This window comes from Apteryx rowi, unplaced genomic scaffold (assembly GCF_003343035.1).
Source record: "Apteryx rowi isolate R43461 unplaced genomic scaffold, aptRow1 scaffold_189, whole genome shotgun sequence".
NCBI classification, from domain to species: Eukaryota; Metazoa; Chordata; class Aves; order Apterygiformes; family Apterygidae; genus Apteryx; species Apteryx rowi.
The window spans coordinates 1,617,706-1,638,804 of NW_020448185.1; the positions used below are offsets into that span (position 1 = coordinate 1,617,706).

Sequence of the window (21,099 nt, forward strand, 5' to 3'; positions counted from 1 at the left end):
ATACATCTTACAACCCCACCTGCAGTTTTATATCTGTAAACTTGGTTAACTTGGCAAAAAGGCTGCCTGGCAAGTGTGATAGAGAGTAAGTGAGTATGCTGAGCTGTTTAAGCAATCATTTCATATTAGTCCTAAACATATTACCCTTCTATAGCACTTTTGAGTCTGATCCTGTGGAAAAAAATCCCAAACAAATAAACTGCACTCACAAACATGGTGCTAAAAATCCTTAGTTCTTTTCTGTATGAGGGGAAGGATTGACTTCAAAAGGAATAAGAAATATGTGCAACATTGGAAATATGGAGTATTCAGTCTTTAGGGACAAGTCTGTAAGACAAAAGACAGCACTGCACAGATCTCCCCAAACAGGTTGGCTTGGGTCCCAGAAGCCCTAAAGCTGTCTCTGGAGGTAGTTTCAGGTGCAGTTAATCAGCTCTAACTACAGGTCTTTGACAAAAGGTGCACCCAGGATCTTCTTCCCACCCTTCCTCTATCCATACATACGATTTTGCAATAGTGTGGCTGCCAGGATGTATACAGTAATTTCTTTTCTCACCAGTTGACCCAACTCACCCTGGTGTTACACAGTCACTAGCAAGGGATACAGCAAGAATGCCAGACCAAGAGCAAAGGTGCAGGAGATGGCTACCTTTTATGTAGCATGTGAACTGCCACCTAACATGAAATAGCACCTGCAATATTTTTCACCTTGTTGTGCTTCACTTGGCTAATTAATCCAGCTGATGTAGCTATGATGCTTCTGGGCTGTAAGCATATTCCTAGGCATATCGCTGCTGTAACCTATAGGTGCATCTCCTTGTGAGGAGCCAGTTTAGATATGTCTCATGCAGCATTGCATCACACCCTGTAGATATGTCCTAACTGGTCTTTGGGAACAGATCTTGAGYTCTTTCTGAAGATCATCATCTATTTATGGCACTGTAGAGTAATGAATCATATTGGCTGTATTTCTAACACCGCAGTAACATTCCCGGAGTATTGCCTATTGTAAGATGAAGGAAAATAACAGAAAGCAAGAAGGGCTAGCGTCTGTGCAGAAGGGAATGATACATGTACACTGTCCATATGTTGGCTGTTTTCCCAGAGCAGTAGAGCTAAACATGAAGTATCATTTCAGAAACATCAACAAAAAAAATTAGAACTACTTGGGTAAAGCAGAGATTCACAAATTACAATTGGAAATAATAAAAGTATGTTTTCTTCTAATAACACAAAGAGTGTATGCAAGCCAAAAGAATCAACATAAAACAATTTCCAATACAGTCAAAGGAGCAAGTTCTGCTACCGCAACTACTCTCAATGGCATTTCAATAGGCATTTTTGGAAATCTTTGAAAATAAAATGGACTTAATTACCTGGGCTGAAGTGGAACTGACACATTTATGCATATAACAACATAGGCATGCATAGCATTCTGCAGACAGGAGATGACAAGATAATTTGGCTACAGAGGAAATACACGAGAGAACAATATTGGCTTGTTAGAAGGTTTCGTCATTTTAGTCATTCTTTTCATAATTCAGCCATGGTCAGACATGGGAATGGAGATGGATCAAGCAGAAGCAGGACTGGATTCAGAATAAAATATGTAATCTTCAAGTAATAATTTAAAGGAAGGCAATGAAGTCACAGGAATGGACAAGATTACAGATCTGGAAAAAAAAAGCTGCTGAAAACTGTAAGTACATTATTCTCTGTCTTAGAGGATTAATTGGGGGACCTACTCAAAAGCTTCAAAAAGGTGGCAAAAATACAAATCACACCAATATTTTGTTTTATATTGTAAAATACTCCCACATAAAACACAGAGCAAGTATGATGGAGTACTTGGGACACTTATTGCTAATCACGTAGCTTCATCAGAGTGTGGTGCATCTAGAAATGCAAAAAAAMCCCTGCCTTTTAACAAAGACCTATGGCCTGACTCTGGAAATACTTAAGGAAGTAAAACTTCATGTGTTTGAGCAGGTCAGAGACATTTACAGATTTTTAGGAACYGGGCCACATCAGCTGCAATGACCAACAAGACTTTCATACTTCATATTGAAGCCAGTCAACACTTTACATCCTATCTTATTGTTCGGAGCCACCAGCTAGTAAATTCATTGGACACTCTGTATTAACATTTGAATTAGTCCTTCATACATTTCAGTAAGAAGGAGTATTTGTTTTCACAACATTTTTTGGCACAACCAAAGAATAAATATTTTTTCCTGCTGGAGTACTTTATCTTCACCTATACCAGGAGGGACCCCCTTCTTGATATTCTTCTCTGAAGCTGGTTATCAACATACAAAAATTTATTGCAGACCAAAAGATCCAAAGCAGTAGGTCACTGGAGAATATTAAATGATAAGCAAATTCACATTTCTAAAGTAATTCTACCAATTTATTAGCAATGCTAGCTCCTGTTCCACAGTAGGGGAGGTAATAACAAAGCCTTGTTAAAGGGCAATGCGATATCTTTTACGTAATGGCTTTTTTCATTTGTGATAAAGTCATTAAAGMAGCACTGTATCTTCTTGAGGCCTCAAACAATAGTCTGCATTAAATCTCCTGTGCAAAAATAAGGACAGTAGTTCACCAGAAAAATAAGCATCTGTTCTGGCTAATGGTGATGGCCTTCTAAAAATCATTAAACTGTTCTAAATTGGTGATGATACAACAAAGCAGAACTGTTTAACTTTTTTCAAAGCAAAAAAAATCCATTTCCCTTGTAAATACTTCTTTGTTCCAAATTTGTCCAATAACCTATATCTTATATGGCATGTTTCTCTTTATGAAGCTGCCTAATTTCCATTCTCCCACAATCATCAGGCTTGAATTTAATATTTTTTAAACTCAGGTTGGTAAAAGTTTGAATTCACTCCAGTGATGCAGGCTGTAGCTCTTGGGTCCTGCCTACCTCTCTGTAGTCACAGATTTGAAGGAAAGCTAAGCCTGGTGCTTCAGGCATAGCTGAAATACAGGCTTGAACTTCAATTTCTTGTCAGTCTAAACTAGAAACTTGTCTATTTTGCAGTGGGAGTGGCTCGTACAGCTTCGTTCTCCAAGGCCAATCCCAAAATTTCAGCTGAATTACACTTGCTTCTTTTGCTTATTCCTTCTCCTGTGTTTTAAATCCACATTTGCTTGTTCCACATATGCAACGCTTCTGCAGCATTAGGAGAGAGATGTTATTTAAGAATTTTTTTTAAAACTGCTTTTCAGAGATATCAGCCCAGATCTGAACACAATGTAAGATCGGGTGAATCATGATACAAAACAAAACCAAACAATCTCCTAGCAAGGAAATCAAAGGYCCTGGAGCTCAAAGCAGAGATGATGGGGAAGTTGATTGAGAACAGCATTGCCTACACTTATTCTAGCAAGCAAAAAGAGTGAGAATCCCAGCAGGAAACACAAAAGCAACACCAGAATAATGGATTGATTGCCTAGCCTGGTATCAAAAATACATCAGAAAATGTCAGTCGGTTCATGAATTTGCTCTGCTCTCAGTTCCAGCTACATCCTGGGAGCTCTCTATTAGCCAGGCAGTCAGTGGACAACACCAGGTGAGGAGCAGGTTACCAACGCAGCACACAGACAATGGATGTCTAATTTTATGAAGTGCACATGGTCCTATGGTGCCTATTTCACCACAGTCATATACCACCAAAGGTAACTGGAGAATCAGCTTAAGGTAATGGCTGGTTCTATTTATATTAGGATTTTTTTTTTCTTCTTGTGCTTCTATCTTGGGGGAGAAGGGGTATAAGGAAGGGGAGCGCTATTTCTTTTTGTGCTTTTTATTCCTATGTTGTCACGTGACTAATGACCACTGGTCATTTTACATAGGTTGCTAACTAGTGATATTTTCTACTACTTAAGTCAATAGCCTGCTGGGTTACTGGTTCACAAACAATAAGGAGAGATGCATGAATTTCAAGAAAAGCTTTTAATGAAGTCCCAGGCTAAACGTGCTGTGTTAACTAGTAAACTCATGAAATTTTGAAACAAACTGAATCCCTGCAGTACAAAAGGACTCAAATGCCATGGTCATGATATCTGCTGAAGTAATCCACCCAGACAGCATTTCACACTTAATGCCACTATGATAACTCACATTTGAAGCAAGGATGTAGGCATTTAGCTTACTTCCCTCGTGGTCTTGGAGTCAAACCCAAAATCACAGCAATACCTTCTGGCTGAGGCTCTTTGCCAGTAATCCAGCACTGGTGCCAACTGATCCAGAGAAAATCTCTGCACTTTTGCTTCCAGTACGTTGACATCATAGAAACATGAAGGGGACTGGGCACACTGGCCCCCCAGCAGATTTTAGGCAGTACCAGCCTGCCTTCAGTCCTCCAAGTGCACACTATTGCCTCCACACAGCTGTGCAGTATGCAGCTGAACTCTCCTCCATGCATTGCTCTCTCATCAGGCAAACACTTTGTGAGCCAGCACAACATGTTGGAGATCCCAAATAACACCGGATGCACGCAAGCCCAAACAATATCCACATGCAAAACCTGAGCTGTCGCAGAAAATACTGTATTTCTGGAATACTCCTGCAGTAAGGCCCTTTCTGTGAATCCCACCTTGGAGTTTATGAATCACAAGCTACAGTTAATCAAGGCACAACTAATGAGAAAACACCTTTTCTGGTTGATAAATGTGTGCACCCTGTTGKGCAGTTTTCAGCGTCGCTGCAAGAAGTCAGAAGGCACATATCCCTGAAACCTACAACTAATTTAATCCTAATTAGTAATAAAGCAGTAACTACTTTGTAAACATCCATCACCGTAACACAGAGGACCTGCCAAGACAGGACTGCTTAGCCATCAACACGTAGCAGTGACACACAATTCCCAAGGAGGTAATCCCTTCAGGATCTCCTAACCATGAACAAAATTTTCTCATTTCAAAAGCCTTAAGCCACGTCTCATTTTTGCCATTGCAACATAAAACCAATAACAGATACAAGCAGAAACAGTGAAACACAGCTGTCTTCCTACAGGTTTGCAACGAGTTTGCCTAGTCTTCTCCGGTGTTAAGCATCTCAAACAATGGCAGTTTGGCCACTATCCTCAGAAGACTCGGAACAGTTTTGCAAAACGTTCTTAGTAAAAATCCATAATAAAAATATCTCCCTGCATACTCTGTGAAGTGCAATGGAGGTGCAACTCTAAGGCCTTCAGGACACTATAGTAACATAAACAGCTATTTCAAATKCATAATATTTGGCTCATACTTTAATTCCCATTCCATTCTTCCCAGTTATGATATTCATCTTCCCAAATAGCTTCACTTCTTCGGTAATCACAGCCTTCAAACACTTGTCCCTGTTATGTCTATAACATCTACATATTCAAAACAGTCTCTAAAGCACATGCTAAACATCTGTTTCAACCACCTTTTTCTCTACAGTTTAAGTTGTTTCTGGAAAATTGCCATCATAATGGCCAGTTCCTCTGTTAGTGAACTGGAGAATTCATTTTGTATTTATTGATTGTTCCCTAATGAAGAGTCATAAAGGTGCCAAAGACTCCTGACCAGACACTCCTTAATTAGTAGCAAAGCACATAAAATCTCAAATTAACAGAGCTCTTTGTCCAAAGTCTCAGTCATTGGAAAAGAGAGAGATGATATAATTTTCTACTTACATTTTTTACTTACATTTTTTACTTATGTAAAATTTTGTTAGAAAAAAAGTAAATTAAAAGAATTGTATAAATTGTTCATTTCCTTCCAGTTTCTAAGACACCAAATAGGTCCTCCAGCATCAAATCACACTTTACTAAAGTACAGATTCTTCTTCAAGGATCCTGCAATATGCGTCACATATAGAATGTATTTTAAACTAGACAAAAGCACCCAGAAGTTATTAAAAATTACCTCTGAAGGATCTGTCTTCTCATCATTGTGTTTCATACAATGGTCTTACATTTTTTTGTTCCCTCAAACTATGCTGTTTTGGTGTATCTGTTGTGGGTACTCACTTTCAAGAAGGCAGAGAGATGAGTAAGAACTCCACTAAATGTCAGGTTTTCTCTGCTACAGCCTCAAGAACATTCTGAGTAACTGGACTCTTCTTGCAAGTCTTTCAGATTAAGTCATCCTGAAAGTTTAATCCCCTCTCTTCCATATCATTTAAATTCTAAATCAAATAGTTGAGAAAACAGCAGGAAGGAGAATAGCTAACAGAAGTAGGCAAAAGCCCATCCCTAAACAGCAATAGCACTGCTTCTCCTATTACACACTCTGCTTATTGGAAGCACCTGCCTTCAGAGCACTGAGGTGGCTTGAATTCTTCTGCACAATATAAAATGTGCACAAGGAAAAAAAAAGAATCTATTTGTGATAATATGGAACCTCTTCTTATTATCACTTATACTTGAGGCAGCATCTCCATTAAAAACAGATCCTGTCATGGTAATCTACAATCTCTGACTTAATTATTACCACATATAAAACAAAATACCCCTCAGCAAGTTTGAAAACTCAGTATTCTGTTTTCCTAAAATCTATTACTCCAGCACTGAACACTTGCTCTGCAAAAAAATTCAAAATCCATTTCACAATCTCTGTCCTGTATTCAGCAGTCTCCGAGATACTAGCTGAAGTTTCTACCCCTCTTACCATAATCACAAGCATCTATATTCCACAAGGAAAAGGACAGTTTCGACAAAACAGAAAACGGAGTAGAAAAAGTGTCTGAAGGATAAAAATAAAAAAAAAAAAAAAAAACACAAGGCAAATATCCAAGCAGGCAAAATAGCATAAATACATATGTGTCTTAGTAGACATATGAATTCGATTTCTTTGCCGTAACCCATTATTCTTTCTGCTTTTTTAAACTGCACCCTTTTTGTAATTGTAAAATTACATCATAGAAAGCATCTGCATTATCCCAGATAATTTCTATATGTCTTCCATAGTTTTATTTTGTGCTCCCAACAGATGAGACTAGATGTTCATTGATATCTTTCCCAAGAAAGTGAGCTCCAAAATGGTAACAGAGAAAACGACAATGCAATAGGAGGGATAAGTAACCACGGAGAAGTCTGGAAATGGTCAGCAGCATGCTGAAGAGTCAAGTGACACAGAAGCCTCTGCTTACCCCTTGCTCAGATTCCAGCAGTTCTGTTTTGACTCTGACTGCCGGCATCCCATCAAGCATTAACATTCTGTTTTCAAGGGCGCTGATGTCCTAAGTAAAAAAAGGAAAAGGTTAATAAAAAAAAGAGATGAAAAATATTTGGTTTAATTCATTAATTAACCTCTACAGTAATGTAGCAGTAAGGTAAGTTTCTTTTAACTAATATGAAGTTAAGTGAAGTTAACAAAGATGTTGTGATATTAGCTTGAACAGCTTGGTGAGAATGAAGACGTTTCCTCACTCAAGCCAGAATTTAACCTTATGAATCAAAACATCCCAGTCAGTAGCACAGAAGTATGAAGACGTCACAGTTATTTTTCAAGTAGGGAAACTACAGTACATATATGTTTTAAGTGACTCATCCAAAGCCACTTATCTGTGGCCCTGTCTGAAATGCAGCACTTGACACTGAAAACTTACCTCCACTCTAATGATTACTCTTTAGTCCTCAATAACTGCAGTGCAATGGAAAAAACACTTTGTGTGTTTCACTGGCAGCAGATCTGTTTGATACAGTATGGTGCCTCTATTCATAAGGAATAAGGTGTTCATAACCACGTTTCTACAAAAAAGAATTGTTTGATTTTTCAGGGAATGTTATGACAGTGTGAAAGATAGGACTAACTCTACCACAGCATCTTGAAAAAGTTTCAGAAAGAAAAAAAAATCTTTTCATGGCTACTTCAGTGGAATTTTAAGAAAAATGGTCTGTCCTAGTGGAACTTCTGAAATACATTTTAGAGTGCTTAAATTATTTTAAACATTTCTATTTTTCCAATTAATGCACCTCGTCCCACCATCTTCATTTTCAGTGTTGCAGCAACTGCTTTTTCTTGTATATTGTGTTCCTTTTTTTTCCTTTGCTTTTTCCCTTTTCCCTAATTTAAATAACTTATGCTAAAAAAGAGGAAAAACAATTCTCCCATTCTGCAACACGGTGCCAGGGGCAGAGCAACTAACCTTTTTAAAACTCCCATTGGCCTCACTTGGAGCCCATGTGTTAAAGCACACAGAGCTAGGGTTTGATAACACAGGACAGGCAGGAACATGACAGTAAAGCAGCCAGCAAAAGGAAAAAGACTATATTGCCTCTCATCCTTCTAATAGAATAGTTGATAAAAAGTTRTAAAAGCTTAAGTTTTTATGAAATTCCAGACCAAACAACTCATTTTCAGCTGAACATTTCTATGTTCAAACACGGAAAAATGAAGGCAAGTCAACCTGTTACGATGTCCCATTCCRCGTTAATGTTTCCCCTGTTTACCTAGTGTACTTTAGCTTGCCACGACAGAGAGCAAGCAAGAAAAAAAAAAACATTTTAACATCTTTTCCGCAATTCATTTTGCACACCTTGACTTTATTAGGCGTTTGAGGTGGCGGGATGGTGAAAGAGGGACTACGATACCACAAAACAGCTCGGCGAAACTGTTCCCGACTTTAAATTCCTCTTCCCAGCAAGGGTGGCGTGTTGTTTACTTGTCAGGAAGGGAGCTCCTGTCCCAGGGCGTCAGCGCACTCGCTGCACTCGAGTGGTTTGGCGGCGGATTCGCCGCGGCGGATTCGGGTGGAGCCACAGCAGGAGCCAGCCTGGCATTTCCAAGCTCTGCGCCCTCATTCTGCAAAGCAAGGAAGTCTCCTTCCTTCCTTGATTTATAAGCAGCGCAGTCGAGTTTTACAGCAAGATCAGGAACATACCGTAATAAAGCATCCCTGAGGCTGTTGAGCTTGTAGACAAAGAAGGATGAGCTGGTATTGCTTCATATCCCCGAGGAGGTCTTACCCAAATGAAAAAAGGGAAGAGGCTGCCTCCTGCACAGGAGGCACAAGCAGGAGGAAGGGGGGAAGACAAAGAGCGATTCAGGAAAGGCAGGTTTAATGAACTGTTCGAATCTGATTAGAGGCTAATGTCCCTTTTAGTGCTTTGTACCAATTTACAGCTGATATACTTGGACCATTTTTCCCACTGGCTGTGATAAACTCATTAGTTTTAAAAATGCAAGCTAACCAGAGTCTTTGAAGTTTAAAACTGATAAATCATGAAAACCCGACTAGTTCATGTACCATTTAACACATTTACATTTAACTAAATTTTCAGAGCACTCGCTTCCCCTTTTGTTGTCTGAAATCATATTTCTTAAAAGCAACACTCTGCCTTTTGAGTGCTGGTCTGAAGAATGAATACAGTGAATAGTTCTGGCTTTTGGGTCATCTATAATTCAGAGCAGTAATAATCGCAGTGGTAGATTCTTTCCAAACTATTTGATCCCTTTGCATTTATAACTGAGAGGACATTGTGTGACACATCCTGGGGAGTCCATTGCCTGGTAATAGCTGAGCAGATCTAATCTGTGTGTTATACATATGGATGAAATGTTTAGCCCAATATTCACTCACAGGGCTTATCTCTCAGAACTACTCTCTCCTGCTTTAACAAGCATTTGCTCCACAGTATGTTCAAAGCCATTCAGCAAATAAAACATAATTGTCGAGGTTTGCATGCAGTGTGTAATCAGCTAAGGAAAATGGGCTTGACTCAGCCCCACAGGGGCAGGGGTGTAAATCGAGTTCCCTTTTGAGCCTCTCTGGTCGGCCAGGCCAGATGGAGCATCCACACCTGAGCGAGGTCAGGCTGCTCTACTGCCCTACATCAATTTATTATGCTCAGGAGACCCAACACCAGAGACTGCCAATAAGTATTGAGTCAACACATTTTCTCAGGCCACAGTCCTCTCCTGGCTCACTCAAGCCACCTCAAAAGCTGCGGCAGCCAACTGCCAGCTCCCTGACATTGCATAGGGCGAAGGTGACCTGAATGTGTGTGACAACCCCTCATTCTCTCTGCCCCTCCCTCCCACCCCAATCCACCCGTGGGCCTCAGGTCACCCACCTGGGCAAAACACATAGCAGATGCATGTCCTGAACAGGGGACATATCAAACCTAACTCGGCGTGACCTTATCAAAACATCTGTTCCCCGGGATCAATAAACTGATCCTGGAAGAGATCAACATCTGTTCCTCCTGCCATCAGCTGGAGTCTTTCCCTGATCATGGTTGGATATTTATTCTCTTGAAAGTTTAACTAAAAGCCCAAACCATACACAGGTTGGTATGGGCAGCTGCTATGAGAGTAGTTGTTAGAGAAAACAGATAAGCTTTCAGGCTTTCAAGCTCTTCTCAGAATTTATGGCAACCAGTCTAATAAAGAGGCTCTCTTCCCTCCTAAATGGCCTACATTTTTAATACAGCACCACTGCAACTACAACTGACATACTGTTTAGGAGCACAACTTCTCGTTACAAGTTTTAATCAAATCGTCTTCACCTACTTTTGAGGAAGACAAAACCAAACACCCTTATCTTATCCTGGGACAAAAGAAATCTCAGTATCCTGTAGTGTTTATTTATTTAATTAATACTGGCACTAATATGAAATGTAGCTCCATTTGTGAGAAGGGCCATTTTGGTAACTAAGTTTTGAATTTGGCCAAGCCATACCATTGAGAATCACACTGCAAGTTTTTAACAGCAATAGGGGAGACAGTGTGAAAGCCAACTCTCTGCACTGAAACACAACCAACAGCACCCCCCAAATTCACGCCATAGCTTGTTCTAATCACAAGATCACAGAATCTGATTCCACCCGGTTGTTGTCTCTCCCACCCTCCACATTTTTCATGTCTAGCTGCTCTGTGCCATGGCTAAAGCATCACAAATGGGAATGACCCTCTCCCAAACTTAGCCAACCTGGGATAGGTACTACTCCACACTATCCCAGAAGCAAGCAGTGAGCTCAGGCCTAAAGAGCACCTAGGAAGCCAGATCTCACATTTCCTGCACGAATTTAAGTTTCTGCAGTCATTTAAGTTTCTGTGCAAGACAGTTTCCTTCTCCTGATTCAGCCCATGAATGCCATTAATATACAGAAGCTCTATAATGCTATTTATTGCTGACACTAATGAAAACAGGCTTACTTAGTCACACTAAAAAACTGCACACAGACAACACATAGAGTACAAAGCCATAAAGACCAAACCACTGATGGGTCTAAACTTTTCCATGAATCACAAAAATGTCCAGCTGACAGTTCAGTGCTTCCTGATAGACATTAAGAATACTGCTTTTAAAGCTTACACACCTTCAGATTATTTGGCACCTATGTACCATTCCCAAAAGCCCTATTAGGTGGTTAATACAGCACCCTCATTACTCTCCTGCAGGATTATGTAATCTGTGAGCCATTTAATAAGCATTTTCTTTGACAGATTTTCTAAGCAATGTTGAGCATTTAGAAATCTCTGTATCTCCACTTCCTCCTGAATTTTCTTCCCTGTCTTGACCTCAGTAGGATGTTCAAGACTTTTCTTAATTATTTGAATGATTTCAGATAATTTCTTCCTCACTTGAAAAGTAGGATTTCGCATACAGTTATATCAGAATTCTTTAGTTTTCTTCAAAAGTTAACATCCAACATGTCATGATCTCTGACATTTTCAAGTATCAGTTGGGGGAAGAACATTCTCAAATTCAATATTACATTTACAATAAAAAGTTTCAGGTTAAGGGGAACACTTTTGAATAGCTAAAAGCTGAGAGTAGCCCTTAAGCAGTCTTCCTCTCTCAAAGCTATAACTTACAATTTGCCTTGCCTCATTTTCCAGCTCTTTTTACACATTTTCTGCAGATACAGTAATTTAATTCATCATTATGTTTCCAAATTCTCATTTTACGCTTCCAAAATTTTGAGTCATTTTTGCCAGAATACTCTTCTTGATAGCTAAGACTTCCAAATTTATTTTTTTAAGTTTGCTTTTACAGTTTTTATACAGACGTCTTAGATAAGTCACTGAATTAACCACAAAGTGGCCCATGCCACCTATGTGCTTTAGCAATAACATTACTTTGTTGATTTTTCTAAGTATGAATATCTAAATTCATACTATTCTTATATTACTATACTGAAGTTATCTACCAATCAAAGCAACATACCACACAACTCAGGGCAAAAAATCTGAAGCATCCATTCACAACAAAGTATTTAAAGATATGGTGGATACTTTTAAGGACATGACTAGATAGGACTGCCAAAGCTTGAAATGCTTTTTTTTGTTGATTCAAGGGAGACTAGAAGGATCACTAAGGTTACCATACAGAATCACTAAGGTTACCACCTCTTCTCAAGTGTAACAATCTCCAGAGGGAGAGGAAGTCAAGGAGAATCTCTGCCATTCCAAATTCCCACAGGAAAGAATCATGCAGTTGCCTACTATCTCCTGATCCCCTACAATTGCTGAAGGCCTTCAGTTCCAAAGTCCTTTATACACCATACACTGAGACATGTTAGTCACTTAAAAGCAGTTATCTCTAGGGTGAAGCATACCATTTAACACTGCCACAAAATGCATAATGACAGTCTATTTCAAAAAGTGAAGGCAACAAAATATCCGATATAAAAGCAAATTTATGTGGCTAGATGGTAATCATCGAACTGGGAATTCTGCCAGGGAATCAGGGTTAACAGTCCATGTCTTGCCATAAGATCTTCATCACATGTAATTATGTCTATAGCTGTGTGAAACGTTCATAATGAAAGCAGAGACTTGGGTAGTTCTGCATTTTACTCTGAACTTGAATTTCAGGTCAAATTCACCAGAAAAGAAAAGGATCATTTACATTTATTGATGTTTCATGTGAAGCCAAAACAATTTATTAAAACAGGCTGAAGCCTTAAATTTCACACTGTTTTCATGTGAAACAGGGTGAGTTTGATTTTAGTTTCAGTTTGACAATGAGTTCAGCCCAGTTCAAAATGCATTTTATGTCTCATCTAAAAGACAAAATCTTCAACATCATAGTGATGGACTTCCGGAAATATGCTAGGGTGTTTGTTCAGCACATGACTGTGAAGAATAATTAACTAAACAGTAAGGTTATTTTTCACTAGTCTACATACCTCTTTCAGGTTTGCATGTTAGTCCTAACAGAGGCCAGAACAGACCCAAATGCAATGCATAAAATTCCATACATCACATGACGTTATAGAGAGACCATGGAAGGGGGGCAGCCTATAGATACATTAAAGACATGCATGGGCATCAAGTGAGCAAGTAGAATCATGGCTCTTGGCCTAGTAAATGTGTCTTCCAGGCAGGCTTCTTTAAGTATAATCTCTTATTATAATCACGCACACCAGATATAGTCCAGACCTCAACAGCAGTTGCGACTCCATGCTGCCAATGCCTGAGATGCAAGCGCAGTGGTTGGCCCGCAGCTCATGCTGCTGCGCTGAGAGCCTCATCTGATACACCAGACCACRTCCTGCTGTATCCTGCTGTTACCAGTACAAAGATGTGCACATGCAACACAAGCTTCCTGAATTTTGATTCTGGAGTCTAGATCCTTAAAAAAAAATACTAATAATTTTACAGACAGTGGGTTTCCAAAAGCAGTTAAGTAGCCAGGTCCCCAAAAGGACGCACCTGTATTTTAATTTCCTAAATATTCTTACAGATTTGCTTCTAGGTGAAAAGTTCAAGTCTAGACGATATTCAGTGACAGGGCGCCAGGGGCAGAATCAAGATCTCAATGCTTTTTAAAGTCTCTGGGGTTTGTTTTGGTTTAAGTGAGTTTTAGCAAATATAAATAGAACTAAAGAAATGCAGCCAGCTTCCAGGTGACACAGCAGTGCAAGGAGAGGTCAGTCCGTTATTTTTCATACTCAGCATGCAAACCTGCCAGTTTGCACTGCTTAAAACCTCTTTAAATCAGCTTAACTTTCCTGCCACTTTTATCTCTCTCTGTAAAGAATTACTGACCATTCCTGTAGTGTTTAATTCTGATATATTACAAATCACATTAATTGTACCACAGCTGTATATTTAACTTTTACCAACATTAATTACTTCGTTGTTTTCCTTCTAATACAATATTCACAGAATACTAGATAAGAATTTTTGAATACCAAAAGGAAAATCTACAGATATTTAATGAATCCATATCTTATACTTAAAAGCCTAGCTTAACAAAAACAAACAACCCCAGCCTCTCTTCCCCCAAAAAAAACAAAGGGAGAGAGCCAAAAAAGAGCCATCTCTTCAGGAAAAAGCCATATACTTAAGAAAAAGTAAGTTTCAAGGAAACATGCATGACATTTATCTTTTTACAAGAGTTCAAAAAAAAATATCTCTTCATAGAACTTAATGGTGAGTAACAATAAAAAAAAATGAAACTATCAAAAGTTTATAAAGTGCAGACAAGCACTGAAGATTGCTATCAAGTGGATAATCATGACTGTTTCAAAGAAAACCTGATAATTAACCTAGATTCCCACCTTTCCTTGACCACAGTTACAAGTCAAGTGGTTTTCAAAAACTACTTCTCAATTTCCAAAGGGGTTTTCTGCTATTTTATGTCACTCACCTCAAGTTGGAAGAAGAGTTTGAAGAGTATGAGGCTTAAAATTCGGAAAAAAAAAAAAAAAAAAGAGAGAGAGAGACTGGGATAGGGGAATGTAAAATATTTTTCACAATCCTGCAAATATTATATTTATCCAATTTACCAAAAATATACTACTTAAAGGTTAGTTTTACTGTTAGGTGGGCTACTGCATCAAATATTAAACTGGAGGAAAAAGATTATAAAAACAACTGCTAAGAACAATTTCTATGAGGTCAGATTTTTCATTTAACAGGTCCCCTGTCTTCCCCTTTTACTGAAGGCTAAAATCAAGGTTTGGATAATCAAGAAGCCTCAGGTCACAATGTGCTTTCAATTAACTTCCTCTTGATGCTAGGAGTATGCGACATCCACAGGATATCAGGGGAATAATTTTGCCACCTGACGATTCTTTTTTTCTTTATCTGTTAATTGTTTTAATTGTGCTTTATCTGTAATTGCTGAGCAAATGAGTGTAGAATGGCACTGCCCAGGAGCTTACCAGGAACTACACAAGTGACCAGAATTTTACTCTAAATTCTGCCCTTACCTGCTCCAGCAGGAAAATGAGCTGTGTAAACTGTGGGGAGCTCCTTGGCATACGTTTTCCCCCACCTGTTAATATGCAAAGTCTGCTTCCATGAAGACAGATACAATATGGGCCCTGCACACTGCAGAATAAAGGGAGCATTTAGCATGTAAGAAGTAGCCAGTTTAGTCTGAAATTTTTGTCTGAGAACCCGTGTGGCAGGCCAAATGGCCAAATATAATTCTTCTTTGCCAAGAAGACAAGACGCAGTCTACTGGCGTTGCTCAGTTATGTCATTCCCTGCAGCCCAAAGGGCCTGTCATCTCCAAGCAATTGAGCCTGAAAAGCCCCAGAGGGAGCTGGGAAACAACCACGGAAAAGGTTTCAGAGGCCTGGACATCATCACTTCCTCCTTAAACAGTCATCTTTAAATTAAACTGGCCCATTTCATCTTGGGTTTCAAAGAAAGCAAATTAGCTACAAACAACACTGTATGCCCAGCTGGAGTCGCAGAGCATGAGTGGTCAGTATGCCATGCCAAACCCTTTAGTTCAGTGAGAAGACTTTTGTTCCTGCAGATCTTGTGTTCCCCGAAATATATGAAATATAGTTATAAATTGATGATCAACACCAAAAGCTGACTTCTTATAAACCACAGACATCACAAAGTATTTCCTCTTAACAAGAACAATGTAAGATAATGTAATCATTAAATGAGCTGAGTTCCCTTTGAGTTAAGCCACAAAAATTTTAAGAAACTGATATTGCTATTAGCCAACAGAAGTGATTTCTAACTCATCTGACAGCTCTAAAGTATAGGCAGAAATAAAAAGATAGCAGGACAAGTCAGCTTTCTCCTGCTGGGTCAAAAAAGAAGATTCAGTTAAACCTTATTTTTATTTCAGATTTTACTTTGTTCACAGGTAATTTTTGAAAAAATATTCTTCTTATCAAAGGGGGACCAGTATTCGACACCCATAACAGAATCCCCTGTTCACAAAACTTAGTTGCTTCTTTCCAGCTTAGCTTGTTGAATTGCCAGGTACAGAAGACCAAAGAGAGGGCAAATTTATTCCATGCTTGCATGCAACCCCACCGCAGAATGCCATGTATTCTAGGACACATCTGTGAAAAGTATAGTTTATTCTCACAGGACCTCAAAAGTCTGCCCTGGCTCAAGTGCAAAGTCATAGATATGATAAGTCGTAAATGGTGAAACTGAAAACATTCTTTCAATGGTCCTGCTCCATCTGCTAGGAAGAGCTGTAACCACAACCTTAGCCCCAGCAACTCCACTGAAGCAGAACAACAGCAATAATGTAGATTTGTTCTGTTGCTAGTATTTGCAAAACCGAAAGTAAATATCGTTTGATTCCTGCATATGCCAAAACAACACAGGAATAATTAAAAAAAGCTGAATGACTGCACGCTCAGAAGAGAAAGTCAGGATTATTTGCCTAAAACTAAACATTAGCTCATTACCTTTCACTGCACCTTTTGCACAGGACCTTACATGTGCATGGAAGTATGGCAATTGCTTCTATACTCTTCTTGTTGTAGAGGAAAAAACCTGCTTATTTTGACATGTCAGAAGAACAAGTGTATGCTCTGACAAAACTCGCACACTGCAAATATTTAACTTCCTGTCGTGACCTGATCTCCGTTTTGTTTAGTATCAGTTACAGGTTTTCCCACTGGCTTCAGTGCAGACTCAGGAAATATTAATAAAAAACTAGTCAAGTAGCATTCATTAGTACCAAAAAATTAAAAAAAAAAAGTGGAACAGTGTCATTGGTTCAGTTAGTGAATGAATTATAAAGCATTCCAGTTTGGGAAAGTGAGTAAAAATTTGTAGGTATCTGCCAAATGCTTGAAAAAATTGTCTAAAATAATGTATTGCTTGCAGACTGCTAACACCAACTTCTAGAGAATCAGGATTATTGGTCCTGATTGCTTACCTGATGTATTTTCTTACCCAAGATAGGATGTCCTAAATGCTTATATGGGAGAATAGAAAGTAGTCAAATTAAATTCTACATGGAATAAATTATTGTAGAATTAGGGTCCAGTTTGAAGGCAATTCTAATTAACAGTTAACAATTTCGAATTAACAAATTTCACATGTTGGCCAGATGCATTTCCCACAGATTCTAAGAGAAGCTGTGATTCCTCAACATATTTGAAAAAATGTATCACCTTAACAAAATTATTGCCAACAAWTAAAATCACTACATAACTTTGAGATTAGAGTAGTTTAAGTAACTATGGGTACGGCCATCAAAATGACTGAAAAATATCAGAAAAAAAGATGTATGAGTAGCATATAAGGCATTATAGTAATAGATACTTGAACTTTCATTATACCATCCTTAAAATCCTGAGATATCTACATACAGATAACCAAAGCACAAGACTGGGCACATATAATAAATTTAGGATTATTAGAATAAATACACAAGACTGTGCCTGGGGGGAAGAGGAAATAAATATGTTACTTCTTTTATAATATATCAATTATAAACACCCTGTAACCCTGGCCAAATTTGGGGGACAGCCAATGTTTTTTTTCTTAGGATCACTGGATAATTCAGGCAGGAAGGGACCTCAGGAGGTTTCCAGTCCAACCTCCTGCTCAAAGCAAGGCAAAATCTGAGGTCAGACCACGTGGCTCAGGGCTTTGTCCAGTTGGGTCTCAGAAATCTCCAAAGCTGGAGAGTCTCTGGGTAACCTGCTCCTCTGCCTGACTGTCCTCATCAGGGAAAAGGTTCTTCCTCATATTCAGTCTGAACTTCCCTTACTTCAAATTATAGGCATTGTCTCTCATCACTGCACCATGCACCACTGCAATGAGCCTGGCTCTGTTTCCTTGCTCACCTCCCTGCAGCTACCCGGGGTTGCTGTGAGGTCCTCCTGCAGCCAGCTCTTCTCCAGGCTGAACCAGCCCCCATCCCTCAGTCTCTCCTCACAGGGCAAGTGCTCCAGCCCCGACCATCCTGGCGGCCTGCTGAATTCACCCCAGTTTATCAGTGTCTTTCCTGTACTGGGGGCCCAAATCTGGATGCAGCATCTAGATCTAACAAGTACTGAGTAGATGGGAACAATTGCTTCCTTTGATCATCTGCCTGTGCTCCTCTTCATATGCCCATGAATGCTGCTGGTCATCTCTGCTGCCAGCACGCACTACCAGCCCACGTTCAACTCACTGACCCCATGACCACAAAGCCTTTTCCATAGAGCTGCTACCCAGCCCATCAGTCCCCAGCCTGGATCACTGCCAGGAGATCCTCCTTCCCAGGGGCAGGACTTTGCATCTGTCCTTATGGGATGTCAAAAAGTTCCTGTTGGTCCCTTCCTCCTGCCTGTCTGGGTCCCACTGGGTGGCAGTCCTGCCCTTGGGTGTATTGACTGGGCCCCCCATTTGCTGTTATCTGCAAACTTGCAAAAGTGCACTGTGCCACCTCTTCCACATCACTGACAGCAATGCTGAACAGGACAGCTCCCAGGACAGACTCCTGCTGTACTCCTCTTGTTACTGCCCTGAAGACAGGGCATGACTAACTAATCACAACCTTCCGAGCCCGATCATCCAACCAGTTTTTTGTCCCTCTGGTTGTGCACCCATACAGATGATAATGTCCTAACTTGGATACAAGAATGTGGTGGGAGACAGTATGGAAAGCCTTGCTGAAGTTGAGGTAAATAATAACCACTTCTCTCCCTTATCCACAATTTCAACCATTTTGTTGCAGATGACAATCAGGTGGGCCAAGCATGATTTGTCTGTGGTGAATCCATGCTCACTGTTCCCAGGCACCTCCTTCAACGGGCACGGAAGTGTCTTCCCTGAGGACTCGCTCCATGATTTTTCCAAGGACTGAAGGGAGGCTGACCAGCCTGTAGTTCCCCAGATCACCCTTTCGGACTTCTGTGAAGATGGGTGCGACGCTTGCTGCCTTCTAGTCATTAGGGATCTCCCACAGTCTCCATGACCTTTCAAACATGATAGAGAACGTGCTGAAAGGACATTGACCAGCTCTCTCAGCACCCGTGGATGCAGCCCGTTGGGTCCCGTGGACTTGTGTGGGTCAAGTCCTCTCAAGTAATCCCTGACTGAAGCCTCATCCACAGGTGCTGGCTCCTTTGCTCCTTGAACCCTGCCTCTAAGTACAGAGGCCTGGGAGAAGGTCTTGCTGGTGGAGGCTGAGGCACAGAAGGCACTGAGTGCCTCAGCCTCCACCAGTCTTCCTGTCACTAAATCTCAGACCCCATTCAGCCACAGGCACACATTTTTTTTTGCCCAGCCCTTTACTACTAATGTAGTGGTAGAAGCTGTTGTTGTTGCCTTTGACACCCCCTGCAAGCCTGAACTCCAGCTGAGCTCTGGCTTTCCTGACACCATCGCTGCCTGCCTAGGCAGGGTTTCTGCGTTCATTCTTTTTAGCTTATCCCTGCTTCCATCTCCTGCTCTACTGCCTTTCTGTACTGGAATTCAGTCCAGTGCAGTTCCTCACTTACACAAGCCGGTCTTCTGACAAGTTGACAAGTGTACTTGTCTTATGAGCATTCAAAAACAACTGGACTTGCCTCCTACAAATTTGTCTATCAAGAGCTATTAAGCACAAAATACATATGCAACCTCTGGTTGAGAAAATATCTGTGCCCTAGATTTTTTGCAAACTTGGAAGATGACCTGGGGCAGTACTATGGCATACACTTTGTTGCATCCTTTCTCTTAGCATCAGTTATTGGTCGTTGTTAAAGAAAGCATACAAGCTAGATGGTCCTTTGATCTGACAGAAGATGGCCACATTTACATTCTCATTTTTCTTTAAGTATAATACATGCCAACAGCATGAAATCAGCTGTAAACCACTGGATTCCAGAATCAAGATTCGCACTCAAGAATGAACAGTCAAATAGAGAGAAGCAGCTCTTAAGAATCTCTTGCACTCTTCTATGAAGTACCTGGTGCAGATCAGAGCCACTGTCTGAAATACGGCAATCCTATCTTTCTCTAGCAATTCACTCCCTGTGAATTATTTCAGAGAAGAATGAGAATATCTCCACACAGCATCTACAGCTTAGCATGGACTTCAAGTGATCCCTTTGGAAAGATGCAGAGCCCAGTTCCTTTGTTTCCCTCAGCCATTACTGTCACTGAAAATGCTGTAATACAGCCTGTCCATGTGTACCATCTCTCCTGGCTGATTTCATGCAAGCTTGTAAAAATCACAGCAAAACGATAGTGTCTGACAAAGCACCAGAATGTTTTGAATTATTATTCTCACTGAAATGTAGAAGAAATATTACACCAAACAATACTGTAAATTATGCATCTGTACCTGCTGTTGAACTCTAGCCTGCTTCAGAGGTGCTCTATGTAAATGTATTTGATAGAATTGTGCATGACTGTTAAATGTGCCCCTGCTGTGTCTTTAAATCCTCATTAGTGTTCTTTAAGTCAGTGCACCTGATTATACATTGCACAGCAGGAAGATCTAACAAAGTATTGTTATTTGTGTTATCTTTTTATAACCTAGCATCACATTCCCATTAAAAATGTATAGTGACCTTACACATGTCAAGGCTTTCAAGAAATAATGCACTGAGATAATTGGTTGTTTGGCATCATACATAGTCTTTATTGTGTGTGTCAAGCCCTGAGTCACAATAATATATTTAACATTTCTCATTAGGACATAATAGGAAATTGTGCCTGTATAAATCACATATTTATTCCCAACACGTGGCTTAGTTACACTGTGTAAAATGATGAAAACGATTTTCTGTCCATGCTAGCTATGTCTCATATAGAATAAAATGCTTTTATTAGATTTACTTTGCACCACAAGATCTGGATGGGTTAAGCTGCTAATATTTTTAAGCAATGATTTCTGCACAGGCATACAGTGCTATGTGTACTGAAATGTGTACTATGTCTTTCTGAAGTGATTTGGACTACTAACATTAATAATGT

The 21,099-nt window shown here is 39.9% G+C and overlaps 1 protein-coding gene across 1 annotated transcript in view; it reads right to left on the reverse strand.

Moving 5' to 3' along the window:
* KLF12 (Kruppel like factor 12) overlaps nucleotides 1–8,923 on the reverse strand; it is a 152,050-nt gene extending 143,127 nt beyond the window's left edge. The window contains exons 1-2 of the mRNA XM_026061967.1: nucleotides 8,858–8,923; nucleotides 7,124–7,213 (exon numbers count right to left, since the gene is read on the reverse strand). Coding sequence (XP_025917752.1) covers nucleotides 7,124–7,213; nucleotides 8,858–8,923 — 156 coding nt within the window. The remainder of the gene's footprint in view (nucleotides 1–7,123; nucleotides 7,214–8,857) is intronic.
* Nucleotides 8,924–21,099: the final 12,176 nt, after the last annotated feature.